General features: G+C 45.3%; 1 protein-coding gene across 1 annotated transcript in view; it reads right to left on the bottom strand.

Moving 5' to 3' along the window:
- ACACA (acetyl-CoA carboxylase alpha) overlaps positions 1–16511 on the bottom strand; it is a 297952-nt gene that overhangs the window by 144147 nt on the left and 137294 nt on the right. The window contains exons 33-36 of the mRNA XM_015420510.1: positions 9058–9114; positions 8624–8668; positions 2936–2977; positions 1976–2191 (exon numbers count right to left, since the gene is read on the bottom strand). Of these exons, the coding sequence (XP_015275996.1) occupies positions 1976–2191; positions 2936–2977; positions 8624–8668; positions 9058–9114 (360 nt within the window). The remainder of the gene's footprint in view (positions 1–1975; positions 2192–2935; positions 2978–8623; positions 8669–9057; positions 9115–16511) is intronic.

Genomic DNA, 16511 nt, shown 5'->3' on the forward strand with positions numbered 1-16511 from the left:
GGCGCATGCGCAAAACCACCAGAGCGAATCAATCCAATCCCTCCAACAAAAGACTGCCATTTAAATGTTTGACCCGAAAATGGCCTCCATGAGATCCCAAACTCATCTAAACACTAAAACAAGTGACTGTTTAAATCTTAGTTTTCTAAATGCATTGGTGGAGCTCCACCTATGTGCACACCGCCAACGCATTAAAAAATTGGCAGGCGAAAAGTGGAAGCCTTGGGCAGCTTTCCAGAGGGGAGGGGATTGAGGCACCCGGAAGCGGCTTGACACCGTAGGAGCGATCAGATGTCAGAAAAGTGCAGCTAGAACCGGAGAATCAGGAAAACACCACTTGGGGACCAGGTAGCAAAATACTCTGGTTTAAAGGGGGGTTGAGCCGGAAAGTGACGGCTGGGGACGGTGCGTAGATGTTGACCCTGTGATCTAGGTTCCCTTTAAGCTGCGCCAAGCTGCGCTGGTGCACCGATTTCCCCTGGCCAGCGCAGCAATTGTTACCACAGCACAGGGACGAGAGGTTCCTTTCCCAATGGCCATGCAGCATGGATCCATTTGCTCAGGCAGCACAGAAACACAGCAGTATGCTTTGTGTTTCCTAATCTGGGCTGGCCTCGCCTCCCCTCAGCTGCGGTTTGCTTGTCCTGTGAAAGGGGGTGCTGCTACCCTCCCCGGCAGTCCTCTGCCTCGTGCTCCTGGAGATACCCTGGCCCAGAAGGAGGACTGCTCTGCTGCCCAGCTTCTGCCCTTCCTGAGGTGAGCTGCCTGGTTGTTTCTTTTGTCTTGGGGTGGGGAGCCGGGCTCAGCAGCGTGCTAGAGGTGATCTGGTGGCTTCTGGTGCTTTGCAAAGTGACTCTCTGTGCACTTAAGCCTGCAAAGTTGGTTGAAGGGTGGGGGGAGCTGGGCTCAGCAGCCTGCTAGAGGTGATCTGGTGGCTTCTAGTGCTTTGCAAAGTGACTGTGCACTTAAGTCTGCAAAGTTAGTTGAAGGGGGGGGAGCTGGGCTCAACAGCCTGCTAGAGGCGATCTGGTGGCTTCTAGTGCTTTGCAAAGTGACTCTCTGTGCATTTAAGCCTGAAAAGTTAGTTAGAAAAGGTGGGGGGGGGAGTCGGGCTCAGCAGCGTGCTAGAGGCAACCTGGTGGTTTCTGGTGCTTTGCAAAGTGACTCTCTGTGCCCTTAAGCCTGTAAAGTTAGTTGGAAAAGGGGGGGGGAGCCGGGCTCAGCAGCCTGCTAGAGGCAACCTGGTGGCTTCTGGTGCTTTGCAAAGTGACTCCCTGTGCCCTTAAGCCTGGGAGGTTAAGTAATACAAATATGTTTCATATAAATATAAATGAGTTTGATATAAATATATGGCTTGTAATACAAATGATAATAGTTTATATATTGTTTGTATGTTTGTACACTTTAATAATTTTTTTTAATGTCGGCCCGCTCACAGTTTTAACGCTAGGACCATTTTTGGCTCACAGGGTAAAATTTCTGCTCACGAGACTGCACACCTAAGAGGGAACATTGCGTGTGATTGCACATATAAAAGCTGAACCGTCGCAACACCAGATCAAACGGTGCGTCTGACCGCACCCGGAGAGGTAAAGTGGGATTTGTTAAACAGAGTTAAATGGTGTTCCCCCTCTTCTGTGCGTAAACTTATCTTAGACTTCAGCATCACCTGGGGCAGGAACAGTTTTACCTCTGCCACATGGGGGTCTGGTAATATCCTATCTCCCATTCATGTAAATGGCTGCCGCTTATTCCTGCAGGAAGTCTCACACCGCACCTGACGATACTGGTGGTGTGAAGATAAAATGCAAGAGCAGCCCCGACAAGGAATGCCACAGGATGTTTGGGAGTGTACAGAAAACCCAGAAGAGCATTTATGGAGTATTCCTAAACATCTGGACACAATGCAGGCCCTTCCTTCCTATGCCACATCCCAGCCTGGTCTAACACCACATGTTTAGCTAGCAAAGCCCACCTTCGTGACCAAGTCCGAGTGCCTGATGATTGCCCGAACAAAGAACCTGTAGTCCGTAACCTCGGCTCCTGCCTCAACTTTTGCTGCACCCAGGTAGAGATGCATTTTGTGATTGGCACATGGAATGGCGGTGAGGTCGAAGTTGCGCATTCGATTGAGCTCCAGCTGGAAAGCCAAGGCGGGTTCCAAGTGGCGGTAGATCCTGTCTTCCTCAAACTGAGAAATGATATAAAACATAGACAGATTGCATCAATTTACATGGAGGAACTGTCCTTCATCACGGGGGAGAGGGAGAATTTTTTTTCCCCTATAGGATGAAGGTTACCACACATAAGAGCATAAAAACAAAATAAAAAGATAGTTATCTCTTTTTTTAATCATTTCTTTTTAAAGTTTATAACAAAATCATATTTAATAAAATTAAATAAATGCAATGAGAAACAAATGAACCAAAAATAGAAGTAGTCTTCCATATCCTGATTGATTAAATGATCCAGTTGACCAACAAAGAGCTGTCACTCCTGACAGCTGCTACAGCCACGGCAGACAGTCCTTGACCCAGAGCCAGCCTTACCATTCACAGTAACAGATTATTTGCCCATTAAAACAAACACTGAGTTAATTATTATTTCTGCATGGGAGGGGGCACCACAGATTTCAACTAAAACAGCAAAATACCTTGGGTTGTCTCTGTGACACCATCTATTCCTGTCTATCTTCTCTGCCTCTCTCAAAACTGATTGGCTCAGCTGCTGTGATGCCACAAAGGGCCAACCAATTGTTGTTTTCAGAATTCCAAGGCCTATGGGGTGTCTTTAGTTTAATAAATGCTACAAAGCCTTTTTACTGGGGCTTTCAAATGACATATGCTTGTAGCAAAGCCTTGAGCTATTCTGGACTCTGGCTGCTCCTGCAGAACATGGAATCAATTCACTACCTGAAGACAACTTTACTGCTTACCTTATCTCTTGCACGGAATGTGAAAAATTTGGGGAATTCCCTCTGTTTGGAAGAGAAGAACAAGATTAGTATCTTTAGAAAAACATAATTAGCCATCTGTTTTCATTTACTAATTGTGAGGGAAAGTGTTCTAAAGTTAAGGGGCCATAGTGAGAAGATTCTCTGCTTTTATGTAGAAAAAAATCTCCATTTACATTTCTCCAATACTTTGGGAAGAGCCAAGGAGGAAAACCCTAAAACGGAAGGGGCAAAAAGTATACAAAATGAAGGTGGCTACTTATTTATTTCATGTGATCACAGCTAATACTCTTGAGCGATTTAGTCCTGCCACAACAAACTTCGTTCCAGATATGGAGGAACTTTATAAGTTCAGACAACATAAAAAACCCATTTGCTGGCAATGTGAACAAGTCTCAAATCCTTGCACACTCATGCTCTGCCCTTCACGCACAGAGCAACATTGACAGCTTCCTGATTTAGGAGGTCTTCAATATAACTCCAATTTATTGTGACATCTGAATCGCGGTGCCCTGACCGATTGTGTGTGTGTGTGCTGGGATTCTAAACTAGTACTAAACTGTGGGTTTAATTGTCACAGCATCATAAGCTGCCTTGAGTGTCAATACTGGCTGGAAGGCAGAACATAAATGCCGAATAACTCTCCTGTTCATGCATCTGCACGTTCACGTAAGTGCTCATCTTGTTTCCATCAAAACTAACATTCATTCCAATATCCTGCAACCCCTTCTCAGAAGAGAGAGAAGCGGCACCTTGGCTCCCCATTGCAGGGAAATTTACAGATATTAAGAGCCAGGCACACAGAGCTCCAAGGAAGACTACAGGGGCAGAAGTTACACAATGGACAAAACCCAGGTAAGAAAGTTGCTGCCATACCCAGGGACTCCCGCGGGGGGGGGGGGGGGGGATCAGGAAGACCACTAGGCCCCGGTATAATGCACAGAGGGTCTGAGAAAAAAGCTGGCAAAGTACTTGTTAAATAAAAAAGGGAACATTCATTACAAATTATTGCATTGTAATTTTTTGTGTTAAAAGAGTTGATTTGTTAAATTTAAACATTTAAAACATACCACAGTTTTTATAACCTTGTTTTGGCATTTTCAGAAATAGAAGGGGCCTGGGCACACACACATTTTCCAGTCCCATCTCTCAAAGGAACACTGGTGCATGACAAAGGACAGATCTGTGGGTTCAGTGGAGGTGGGGAGCTAAATATTGGCTCAACATGGAGTTGCCGTGTATTTTGTTCTGACACAAACACCTTCCCCAAATTTGTATTCCCTACAGCCACAGATCACTCGCCTGTGGTGAACAAGATTCAGCTCCAGATGATTAGTTAGAGAAGACTTTGTAACCAGGAAGTGTGTGTCCTTCTATCTCACTCAAATTATCAATAGGCACCAATGAGTAAATATATATGAGCTATTAATTTCTGTGGATTTAAGTCATATCTACACTTACAGACCTAAACTAGATTAACAGTTGATCTTTCTTCCCAGGGAATCCTGAATTTGTACTTCTTTGGGAGGGAAAGAGAGGCGAGGGAGGTGGGGAAGACACAAACACACACTAGGGAGTCTAGTTCATGAAAGCTTACGTCACAATAAATATGTTAAGTCTTCAAGGCCTCCCAAAACATCTTTTGTGTTAGCTACCAGGAATCTTTGAAGGAATTCTTTGATTCTTTGAAGGAAGCCATGACAGTCGAGGGGCAAGGCCGTGGCTGAGTGATAACCACCTGCTTTGCATGCAGAAGTCCCTAGGTTCAATTTTCAGCCTCTCTAGCTCAAAAAATGGGGATCGGGCAGCAGCTGCTATAGAAGATTTCCATCTGAAACTCCAGAGAGCTCTGCCTTTTGTCCATGTGTTCAGCTAAACTGGTATCAAATGGTTACAAGTTTGCCGTGTAGAAATGTCCTTATTTACAAGACTGGTCTGGGCCTTTAAAAAGAAAAAGGAACAAGAGTATGAACAAAATCCTTTTATTCTTCTTAGTGTCTGTTCCTTTCCTCTTTTCCCACCTTCAGCTCTGCATGCTACTTACCCCTCCTCCTTCCACTGCTTTCTTTGAGGTCTTCCATTCCACATTTGGGCCAAATATCATAATTAAATGTGTGCATATATAAACATACACACAAAACCAAAAAATCCGAAAAAAAGGATTCTGCCATCCTAGATGGAGGAATTATGCCCCTGCTGTGTTCTAATCAACCAACCATCATCAAGACAATCAGAATAATTCGCCTAAATTAGCCAATCAAGACACCCTGCAAATTGGAGAATGCAAAAAGCTACATGGGAAAATCATCATAGGCCGTTATTATACTAATAATCGTGTTAAAAACCTAATGAGATGAGGAAATTGGAAGCTTGCTGGAGCAACTCTCTATTACCTCAACATGCTGGGAACTAATTATATAGACTGTAATTAAAACACAAAACAAACCCAAGCCAAGGCCCCTGAGTTAAGTTGACAGGCGGTCCGGTGACAGAGCCCATGCAAGAGGAGAGACACAAGTGAGACTGTGGGAAGGCCCTTCTAAGCACAGAGGGAAAGTCTTCCAACCCAACAGGGAGAGCGCACCCGGACGTTTCCCCCAAAGCAAGGAGTCTCACTGGGTACAGAAAAATAAAATATGTGAGTCCTCCAATCTTGACCTCAGCTCTTATCCTTCTATGGGTCTGTTGCCCCAAAGGGGAAGGGAAGGTGGTCGCATTATGCAGCTCAAGACCAGGCCAACTGCCAGCCAGGGTCAGCCTCCTGCCGTGGGAAAATGGTATAAAGAAAAGGGAAAAGAAGAACTTTTCCCTTCCTCTCCCATAAAACTAGACTTTGGGTTCACCCATTTAAATTAGGTGACAGGCAGAAGATTTGGGATCAACACAAGAAAGTACTTCTCCATGGAAATACAAAATTATTTTCTGGAACTTCTGGAACTCTGACAGCGATGGCCACCAGTTTAGGCAGGAAGAAATAAACTGATCGAGGGCAGAGCCACCTACAAACTGGCCACTGGGAAGATAGCCAGATGAAATGATCCTGTTTAGAGGGTGACGTATCCCGGTGGGAGGCACAGTGAGGAAAGGCTATTGTCTTCCTGCCCTACTGGTGGGCTTACTAAATGCATCTGGCTGGCCAGCACTGGAAAGGGGATGCTGGACTAGACGGACCTTTGATTAAACCCGGTGAGGCCCTGCTTACATGTAGCAGGGATTTGGTTCAGGCTGGAGGAATACCAGAAAGAACATGGTGGTTCTGGGGAGGGAGCAGGGAGAGAAACCGAGTGAAAGGAACTGACATGGCGAAGCTGTGCACTGTTGGTGGGGCTCTGGGGTTGCCTGGGGAGGGAGAGCCTGCAACCCTGGGTGGCGGAAGAAGGCAGGAGTAAAGGGTTGAATTACTGGAGACGGAACAGTGGCCCAACCCATTTGGAAGATGAGGAACAGCAGATGGGAAGAGACATGTCTGTCCCCTATTAGCCTTCCCAACGAGTGGCATCTCTGGAAGGGGGGAAGGAAATGGAGGTTGCACATTGGGCTACTGTGGTGAGCAGCTGCTACCCATCCTTCTTCGTTAAAAATGTGCACTCAGACTTTCTGTTCCACAGTCATGCACAAGCAGAAGAAGAAGCCACCTTTGTGGCTGCCATGGACAAAGAGGTTTGTCTTGAGTTCTGAATGTGGCTAGGGGGGAGGTGGACTGAGGTGGAAAATCAGAAAGTTCTGACAGGCTGTATTGAGTTGTGTTGGTGGCTATGGAAATGCCTTGCTTGGAAGGAGACCAACCCTCGGTTCGGCTCCCTGGTCCCTTTCTAACTACAAATCCTGTTCCTATTTTGGTTTGCCCTAAACCTTCTGCTTCTAAATTCCACCAGGCCTCTTTCCCCTGAGGCAAAGTGTGTGGATTTATTCCCAAACACTCAAGAACTTTCCCTTCCGTGAGGTATCCATTTTTATTCTCTCTAAATGCCCTGATTTCTGCTTTCTAAAGCCTTTCTGTTCTTGGTGTAAGCCCTATGCAGTTTCCCTGCTTCCTGTCTTAAAACTGCTGATCGATCGGTATCTGTGCGTATTTTCTCAGATTAGCCACCATCCAACAGAATCAGGGCAAAGTGGCTCAGTCTCCACCGCACTGCAAAGCATTCTGGGAGATGTGCGCCAAGAATGGTAGAGAAATATTCTTGTTCTTTCTGGCTCTCTTTCTTTTTTTTAAAAAAAGGCTGCAAGCTAATCTCTCATATTATTCCACAAAGCAGAACTAATGGCCCTAACCCGGATAACAGAAAACTCTTAGTATGTTTTAAGCGGAGGGAACTGAAGGGGAAGAGAGGAGAGAGAGAAATATGTGGAAAGATCAAGAAAGCATGCCAGACGTTGTGATCGTGCAGTCCATTAAAAGAGCCACTTAAAAACCGCTCATTTAATAACAGAGTGGCCATAGAAACAGATCTGACTATGGTCTACCAAACCGGATGCCACGTTATACCACAGCTGGTACAAATCATGGTATGCAAGTCCCCTTCAACGCATGGTTTATGCTTCTGCCTTGCCAGCTGAGCGTCAGGCCTTGGTTTGTCAGTTCACACCAAACACTATGCTTCCTTAACGACAGATTGGCATCACGTCTGAATTGAGCCAACATACCAAAACATTTGAAACACTTGGAATAAGCACACACTCTAGATGTTTTTCAGCAGAAACTAAAGGGTGAATGCATGAGTTTTGGCTCCCCCAAATGAAACACTTGGAATAAGCACACACTCTAGATGTTTTTCAGCAGAAACTAAAGGGTGAATGCATGAGTTTTGGCTCCCCCAAATGGGGCACTTGGAATAAGCACACACTCTAGATGTTTTTCAGCAGAAACTAAAGGGTGAATGCATGAATTTTGGCTCCCCTAAATGGGGCACTTGGAATAAGCACACACTCTAGATGTTTTTCAGCAGAAACTAAAGGGTGAATGCATGAATTTTGGCTCCTCCAAACAGGGTACTCAAAGACACTCCAACCATGAGGCCATTTTGCTTGGAAAGGAGGGCCCAAGCAATAAGGGGAGAAGCTGAGGTTCTAGCAACGCCACTGGGGACAGTAGTGTGGGAGAAGGCAATGCACATCGTTTATGCCTGTCATTTCCCCCCAAATCTATACAGCCACTAGTCAGGTCTGAAGTCAGCCCCCAAGGTGTTGCCAGTGCAGCTGGGGCTGGGCTCACTCTTACTAGGTGTGGCCAAGTACAGCCCTCGTCCCGTCCCCCCTTGAGTTGACAATGCATTTAATGTTGACATTCAGGCCCAAAAGGCTGCCTAATCCCTGATCTAGCCAAATGCTATCTACTTTGATTGGCAGCAACTCTCCAGGGCCTCAGATAGAGGAATTTCCCAGTCCTGCCACCAGAGATCCTCGCAACAGGAAGCACCAAGAACTGAACCCAAGTTCTTCTGTAAACAAAAACAATGATCACAAAAGCTCCCCCAAGGAAGAATCACTATTACCATTTAGTCACATGACCATGCCACTGGATGGGGATTGGTCCAACTCACACAATGTGCCAATTATACCAGGTGTACGTTTTTGTTTATACTTCTGAACTGCATTTGCAAATTTTGAAAAAGATGATAGGTAATCTGGAATCTTTTTGAGCCTCCTCCCAAGGGAGGCCTTTCTACTTACATGAAATCTTTGATCCACCTCATAGTAGACCTGTTTCCTGAAATCCTTGTCAGTGGAAAAATAAGACGGGTGGGAGGAGAGAACACAGAAAGGCAGGGAGTGGGTTGTCCGGAGAGATAAAAGAAGGGGAGAGAGGGCAGGAGAAAGCTGGCAATTAGTACACAAATTAAAAACAAATTAAGACAAAAATCACAAGCAGCTCGATATTGTCATTATCTTCAATTCTCAATTAAATTTTCTTAAGAGAACTTATTGCAAATGCCATCTCACAGTTGGAGATGAACAAGTAGCATTAAAAAAACCAATTGCAAACGTGATTTTTCCACCCATTAAAAATAAATAAGATTTGCAATGTCACGAAAACTGTAAAAAATATATACATTTAAATATATAAAGGCACAGTTTTGTAAACAAAGTGAGAAATGTCAAAATACCTTTTGTGCCACAAGGAAAGTCAGCCGTCGAATGCCATGGTCAATCAGAACAGATTTCATAGTGTGGGGTGGTGGGGGGGGGGGGGGGGAGGTAATGGAAAGCAAAAGTGAGAAGACCTGGTCAGTAGAAAGACAACAATGTGAAAATTCAGGAGACCTGCAAGAAACCCAAGTTTGCCCCCAATTTATTTTTTATTGACCTCTAAGGAGCTCCAGGAGGCATTTTTTGTTCCCCCTCCATCTTCACAACAACACTGTGCAGTAGGCTCAGAGGATGCGAGTGGCCCAAGGTCACCTAGCGACTTCATACTACAGAAGGAATTTGAACCTGGCTCTCTCCCAGATCCTAGTCTGATACTCTAACCAAAAAAAGATTCATCTGAGCAAATTATTTCTTTTGTTCTGAAATGTGGTACGGAAGAATATAAGAAAACCTTCGCAGGATCAGACCAAAAACCCATTTAGTCCAGTGTCAAACATCGCCCTGCTCAGTTTGCGATGGAGGCTGGGGGGAGGGAACTCCTTGGGGGGGGGGGGAGTGGGTGTGGACTGTGTGACTGTGCTACCTTAGAGGCTGTAATTCTTCTGAAGAAACCTCTCCTCTCCCTGAGGAATGTCCTTGAAACTTTTGGTGCCAGCTTGCTTGTGTAGATAATGGGATCGTATATTTCCCAGGTGAAAGGGGGGTAGGACCGCTATGGCTAGGCGGGATGGATGACCATTAGGAGGGGTTTAATTTGAATTACCTATATCTGTGATTTTACCCGCCAAAATCTCCAGTTCTGAAACAGCATAGTTATGATCTGGATCATGCTTAAATCTCAATAGACATATCACTGCCAAGCAGAGTGCTGTTAAGAGTAACTTCACCTGGAGTCTGACATCCAGCAGCTTATTTTCCACAGTGACCAACCAGATGTCTCCAAGACGTCCACAGCACACATTAATGCAGTAGGGCCCCCCAAGGCCCCCCCCCCGGGCTTCGTTCCCACCTCACAGCAATTTTTATTCAGCTGTATATTGGCCTCTGGACATGGTGGTTCCTCTTAGCCATCCAGGGCTAGTAGGCACTGATGAAACAACCATCCTCTATGAATGCTTGAGGCACTGATTAGCATATAGGGATTTTGTTGTGTTTTATCGGATGCATTTTAATCGGTTTTAATTGTTGTATGTTGTGTTTGACGGAACCCGTCCTAAGCTTCCTATGTGGGGAGGGCAGGACACATATCTAGCAAAATAAATAAATAAATAATGTGTTTTACCCATAAGAGGAAAGTCAGAGGATTATTAATAGTGAAAAGTTTTCTTTATTGGAATGTGTTTGCAACTGCATGACCATTTAAGAGTTATTTATTTATTCATTCGTTCGTTCGATTTGTATCCCACCCTCCCTGCCAAGGCAGGCTCAGGGCAGCTTACATAAAACATATTAAACACTAAAACACAAAAATTATATAAAACCACAACAATACACTTTTAAAACACAGTGTAAAGTGCTAGTGCTGTTCACGGCGACGGCAGACATTAGCAGCATCTGACCTTGACGTGTTAATAGTGATGGTAATTCAGATCAGGCTTTAACATGTTGATGACGGTGTTAGTTTAGGGCCAGGGTCTCGGTTTATCAGGGCGTCTCCCTACTTGAAGGCCTGGTGGAAGAGCACCGTCTTGCAGGCCCTGCGGAACTGTAAAAGGCTGTGCTCACCCTGCAGAACTGTCCCCTTACCCAACTGTGCTGCCCACTCCAGATACTGCACTCACCCAGATGCACAATATACGTTCATAAAGCTTTTGCTATCTACTTCGTACAGCTGATGAAGTGGGCTCTCTCTCACCCACAAGCACACATCCCACAAGGCACTGATTAATTTTTAAGGTGATACTAGAGAATTTGCTGAAGTTCTTTTTGCTACGCTTCCTGGGTTTAATATTCTCAAATAAAAACCGGAGGTACACTTCACTAGTACACACCATGTTACCTCAGCAAATATGTATGCTAGAAAAAGAGGGGGAAAGTCACAACGTGAGGGCGGGGTATTTGTGTGCCTGAATGAGAGAGCTGGCAGATCAGAAGGAAGAGTGTTTAACCTCCCCCGCGCCCTGTTTCTCCATGCAGCACTGCTCTAGGCATGACTCCATGATGGTCATTCAGTTCCGGCATTGGGGAGTGATGGGAACATGTAATTATAACCCAAGTAGAGACTCAGCAGAGGTTGGAAGAAGACATGGCCAGAGTGCTGAATCCAGCAGAGGTGGCCATCCTTCTCTGGGAGCAGGAAATCTCAGGTCGTGAGACCCTTTAACTGCTTAAGTGGTTTATTTCTCACAGCACCCAAGTAATTCTCCCACAGTGCACGGTTTGGGAACTGCTACATTGGAATTAAGAATAAAGTTATAGCAAAGCAGTGTCTTCTCTTTAGCTGTATCTTAACTTATGAGAGCCAGTTTTGGAGTAGTGGTTAAGTGTGCGGACTCTAATCTGGGAGAACCGGGTTTGATTCCCCACTCCTCCACTTGCAGCTGCTGGATGACCTTGGGCAAACCATAGTTCTGTCAGAGCTGTTCTTGAAAGAACAGTTCTGGAAAGAGCTCTCTCAGCCCCACCCACCTCACAGGGTGTCTGTTGTGGGGAGGGGAAGGGAAAGGAGTTTGTAAGCCACTCTGAGTGAAAGGCGGGGTATACATCCAATCTCTTCTTCTGCGTCATCTTCAGCTGCATTTTACCAATATGGAATCTGCCTCTGGTCTACGTTTGTAGAGAAGGGCAAGTAAGAAACAAGAAAAGCACAGCTACAACGAAGTCGAAGAGCTTCTTGAATCAGGACTGTCTGTTAAAACGAAGCCGACATTACTGAAAACCAGCCTCTCCCCGCAGCATACAAAGGTGTGGGAAGAGCTGTGATGGAAGCTCAATGCAGTTTTGTTCCAGATTTTATCACAAATGCCAGAGCTGAAGAAATAACAAAAGACAACAGAACTTTGGGGGCCGTTTTTCCCTCACTGCGGAAGGGACACAACCATCTTCAATTAACAGGGTTGGCCTAAAGTCTTCTCACAGCTCAAGGCCAAGATGGTGCCATCACAGACAGCCACCCTAAGAAACCAGCATGCAAATGAGTTTCTTCCTGGAACTGTTAAGCTAAAGGTCTACAAATGGAGCATTTTGTCCAAAACGCTCCACTTCCAAGACATGCTCCAAATTTGCTGTATGAACTGCAGGCCTTCAACCCGCCTCACAATCAGGCTGGCCTTGCTTACGTATATTTGGGTGATCAGGTGTTTCTTTATAAAATGTGTATGCTGCCTCTCCATAGACACTCCATGTGGCAGTTTACAAAGTAAAACAGGATAAAATCACGAAACAAGCATTAACATCGCTAAAAGTTTAACACAAAACATTTAGCAGTATCAAATAATGTATGTTGGTTACTGTAGCATACGAGAGAATTCCAGGAGAAAATCAGCTTATGTTTCACAGATTACAGCAAAACATTTTGACTTTGTGGACCATGAAAAGCGATGGCTGGCTTTAAAAGGAATCGATGCGCCATAACTTCTTATTGTTTTGATGCACAACCTGGACTCTGGACAAGAGGCTACTGTTAGGACAGGATATGGAGAGACAGAATGGTTTCCAAATTGGCAAATGTACTAGTAAAAGGTAAAGGTTCCCTTGCTCGAAAGCCAGTTGAATCCGACTCTAAGGTTGCGGTGCTCATCTCAGTTTCAAAGCCGAAGAGCCAGCACTGTCCGAAGACGTTTCCGTGGTCATGTGGCCGGCATGACTAAACACCAAGACGCACGGAACGCTGTTACCTTCCCACCGAAGTGGTACCTATTTATCTACTTGCAATTTCTTGCTTTCAAACTGCTAGGTTGGCAGGAGCTGGAACGAGAGACGGGAGCTCACTCCATCATGCGGCACACTTGGGTCTCGAACTGCTGAACTACCGACCTTCCACAGCCTGCAGTTCAGCGTCTTAACCACTTGAGCCACTGCTCAAATGTACTAGAAAAGACAATAATACGAGGAAAAGTGAAGGCGGCAGCGGAGAAAGAGGAAGATCCAATGTAAGATGGATGAACTCAGTCAAGGGAGCCACAAAGGCCCTCCGTTTGCAAGACCTGAGCAAGGCTGTTAACGAGAGGAGGATGCTTTGGAGGTCATTAGTACACGGGGCCAACATAAGTCAGAAGTAACTTGACAGCGCACACACACACACACACACACACACACAATTTCCTCGGGCTAGAAGCAGACTGGAAACTCACTTTTAAAGATCAAAGCCCTTTAAAAAACAACAACCAAGCTTTTAATAATTAAAAAACCCATGTTTTGGCCTGGGGCCTCAAAGGTCACAGGGTAGGTGTCAGGAGGGCCTCAAGGGGAAGGGCATTACTGATGAGGGGCCACCATCAAAAAAGCCCTGTCCCCAGCTGCCACCTGCCTCCCCTCTGCTGGCAGGGGCTTGTCAGCCAGAGTATCATAAAAAGAGCCTCCCTGGATGTCATTACCAATCTGACTTGGAAGGGGGAATTTCTCCTAGCCTCCTTGTCATGGCAACTGATTAAACCCCGATGGCAAACAAGCTCAGTCCACTTGTCGAAGGAGCAAATAAGATTCAAACAGCGACAGGAAAAGAGTCTCAGATTGCCGGTGAATTTGTGACAAGACCAAATTCCACACAAAATGCTTCCCACTGTCTGCTTACTTAAGAATGGCTGTTATTTGGCTTCTGGTTTAGATATGCTCCCTCAACTCAATCCCCCCCCCTCTCTCAAAATTAGTAATGAAAATAAAAAAGGTATTAAATAGAGATGGAGCACTTGCATAGCGCGACTTCAAGAGCAAAGCTATCTCCCTTCCAGCACGGATTGCAATGTCTTTACTAAGGTTAAAACCCTTTAAAAATGAGCATCCAACCAGCATCAGGGAAAAAGGAAGAAAATAACTTTAATAATAATGCTGTGATTTTTTTTTTTTTAAATTGTTATTGCTTTTAAAATTCCACAAGTGTCAGACAATAAGTATATAGCCACAGGATTCTGATTACATTGTCATAATGTGGACCTCCCAGCGACTCAGCAGCTATTATAGTGCTATTAGGTACCGGCACCTGGAGGAACTCCATTTCCACCGCCTGCTTCAATCTCTTCCACAAGTCATTTACAAGTATACGATCCTAATTTCTATCAAAAAGAGGAAGGGGGGAGGGGGCAAACCGTGCTCACAACATGCTGGGACTTGAAAATTATTTGGATAAAGCTATTTGATGAGTTTAATGAGACACGCCTCCTCTCCTCCACTTACACACACTTTTAAAAACACAAACACACATGAGATCTCTTAAGCATGTGTCGGGAAATGCAAAACAAAACGTAGGCCAGTTAGCTCATCTTTTTTTTTAAGAGACAGAAATTTTGATTGGGATGAAGAATGTGTTTAGAAGAAAAACATTTTAAACCCCAGCCACTTCCGATTTGCATTTTCCAAATTTTAGATGAGCTGCAGATAAATCCATATCCAAAAAGGTAAAACAAACTAGGCAACAATTGTACAAAAGCTGTAGATAAATTCTAATGTCAAATTTGAATTTACCTTCTGGATGCTCCCCACTCCCCAAAAATGATCAGCTTAGTAGCCTGAAGTGTGAATGTAGTCAAACATTAACAAAAGAGAGCTATGCTAGTTGAAAAAAAACAAACCCACAAAACTAAAGAGGCTTTTTCTCTTCTACAACGAATGCATGTTGTTCTCTTTAGCCTGGGAAAGAAAAGACTTAGAGGGGACATGATTGCAGTCTTCAAGTATTTGAAGGGCTGTCATGTGGAAGATGGAGCAGATCTATTCTCTCTTGCTCTGGATTGCAAGACTAGATCTAATAGGTGGAAATTACAAGGGAGTCATTACCGGCTAAATATCAGGAGAAACTTCCTAACTGTAAGAGTGGTTGAGCAGTGGAACAGTCTGCCTCGGGAGGTGGTGGATGCTCCTTCGCTGGACATTTTCAAGCGGAGGCTGGACGACCATCTTTCGGGTATGTTGTAGGGCTATCTTTCGGCTAGGCTCCTGCAGAGTGCGGGGGGTTGGACTAGATGATCTGCAAGGTCCCTTCCAACTCTAACATTCTATGATTCTATGTTTGACCACCACCAAGCCTCCAGTGTTAGACCCCTTTTGTTGCAGGCTCAAGTCCTGAAATCACTTGACAAAAAACAGGAATTGAAAGCCATGCCAGTCAGGAAAACCTCTTAGCAACAATGGCTAGATAGAGTGAGTCAGGTCCTGCCAGTGTGGCGTCGTGGTTAGAACTCGACCAGGATCAGTGGAGCCTGGGTCTCGACCCTCACCTGCCATGAAACTTACTGGGTGACCTCAGGCCGGTCATTCTACCTCAGAATAATCCGCCTCACAGGTTTGCTGTGAGGACAAAACAAAGGAGGAGATAGCCCTGTTTTCTTTCCTGAGCTCCTTGGAGGAAAGGTGGGATAAAAACACATTAAAATAACATCAATAAAGGCAACAAATGCTGTTGGGCCAGGCTTGCTTATTGGTCTAAGCAACACGGGGGCTCTTCCCCAATCCTTGCTGGCTACAGATCGGTTTCCTCTTCCTCTTGCTTGCCCCCATCTCTCTATTGTTACCCCATCCTGCTTTCTAAAGGGGACCTGCACAGGACACAGAAGGAAGGCCTAGACAATTCAGACGTGCAACGGTCTAGATTGGCACCAGGTACAAAGCATTCGGCCTACTGAGATTCTCACCTTTTCGTTTAATATTTAAAGGACGTTTTGAGCCTGTAAGATTGCAGAGTGAGGTCTGAAACCACCCCCACCCCCCGATTTCCTTTCCATCTCAGACTCTTCCTTCTTACCTTCTCATTTCCACTGTACAACTCTCCCACCTATATTTTCCTAGTACCCTGCTTTTTTCTATGCCTCCTTTCCTAGGATCTTCCACCGGCCCCAATCCTGTCTAGGATCAGCACAGCTCAACCAATGGCAGCCAGAGGCCCTTCTGATTTGCCAGTCCTTCTGCAACAGGCAGGCAGCTCCACCAATCACCACCAGAGGCCTCATGATCGCCAACACCAACTCAAAACCCCTTCAGATTTTGATATCTATTCATGACATGGAAGCAACATAGCAAGTTCTCCTTAGACAATAGCACCTCGAAAAGAAGCCATACTTTAGGGTTCTGCCCACAAGGCACCTTCTTCACCAGCCATGACACAACACAGCAACTCCTGTACCAGGATACCGACATGATTGGGTTGCCAGGTCTAGGTTGGAAAATACCTGGAGAGTTTGGGGGTGGATCCAGGAGAGGGCAGGGTTTGGGGAGGGGAGGGGAGGTGCCTCAGCACGGTACAATGTCACAGAGTCCACCCTTCAAAGCAGCAGGGGAGCTGATCTCTGTCAGCTGGGGATCAGTTGTAAAAGCAGGAGAT

This window comes from Gekko japonicus, unplaced genomic scaffold (genome assembly GCF_001447785.1).
Source record: "Gekko japonicus isolate JY-2015 unplaced genomic scaffold, Gekko_japonicus_V1.1 scaffold534, whole genome shotgun sequence".
NCBI lineage: Eukaryota > Metazoa > Chordata > Lepidosauria > Squamata > Gekkonidae > Gekko > Gekko japonicus.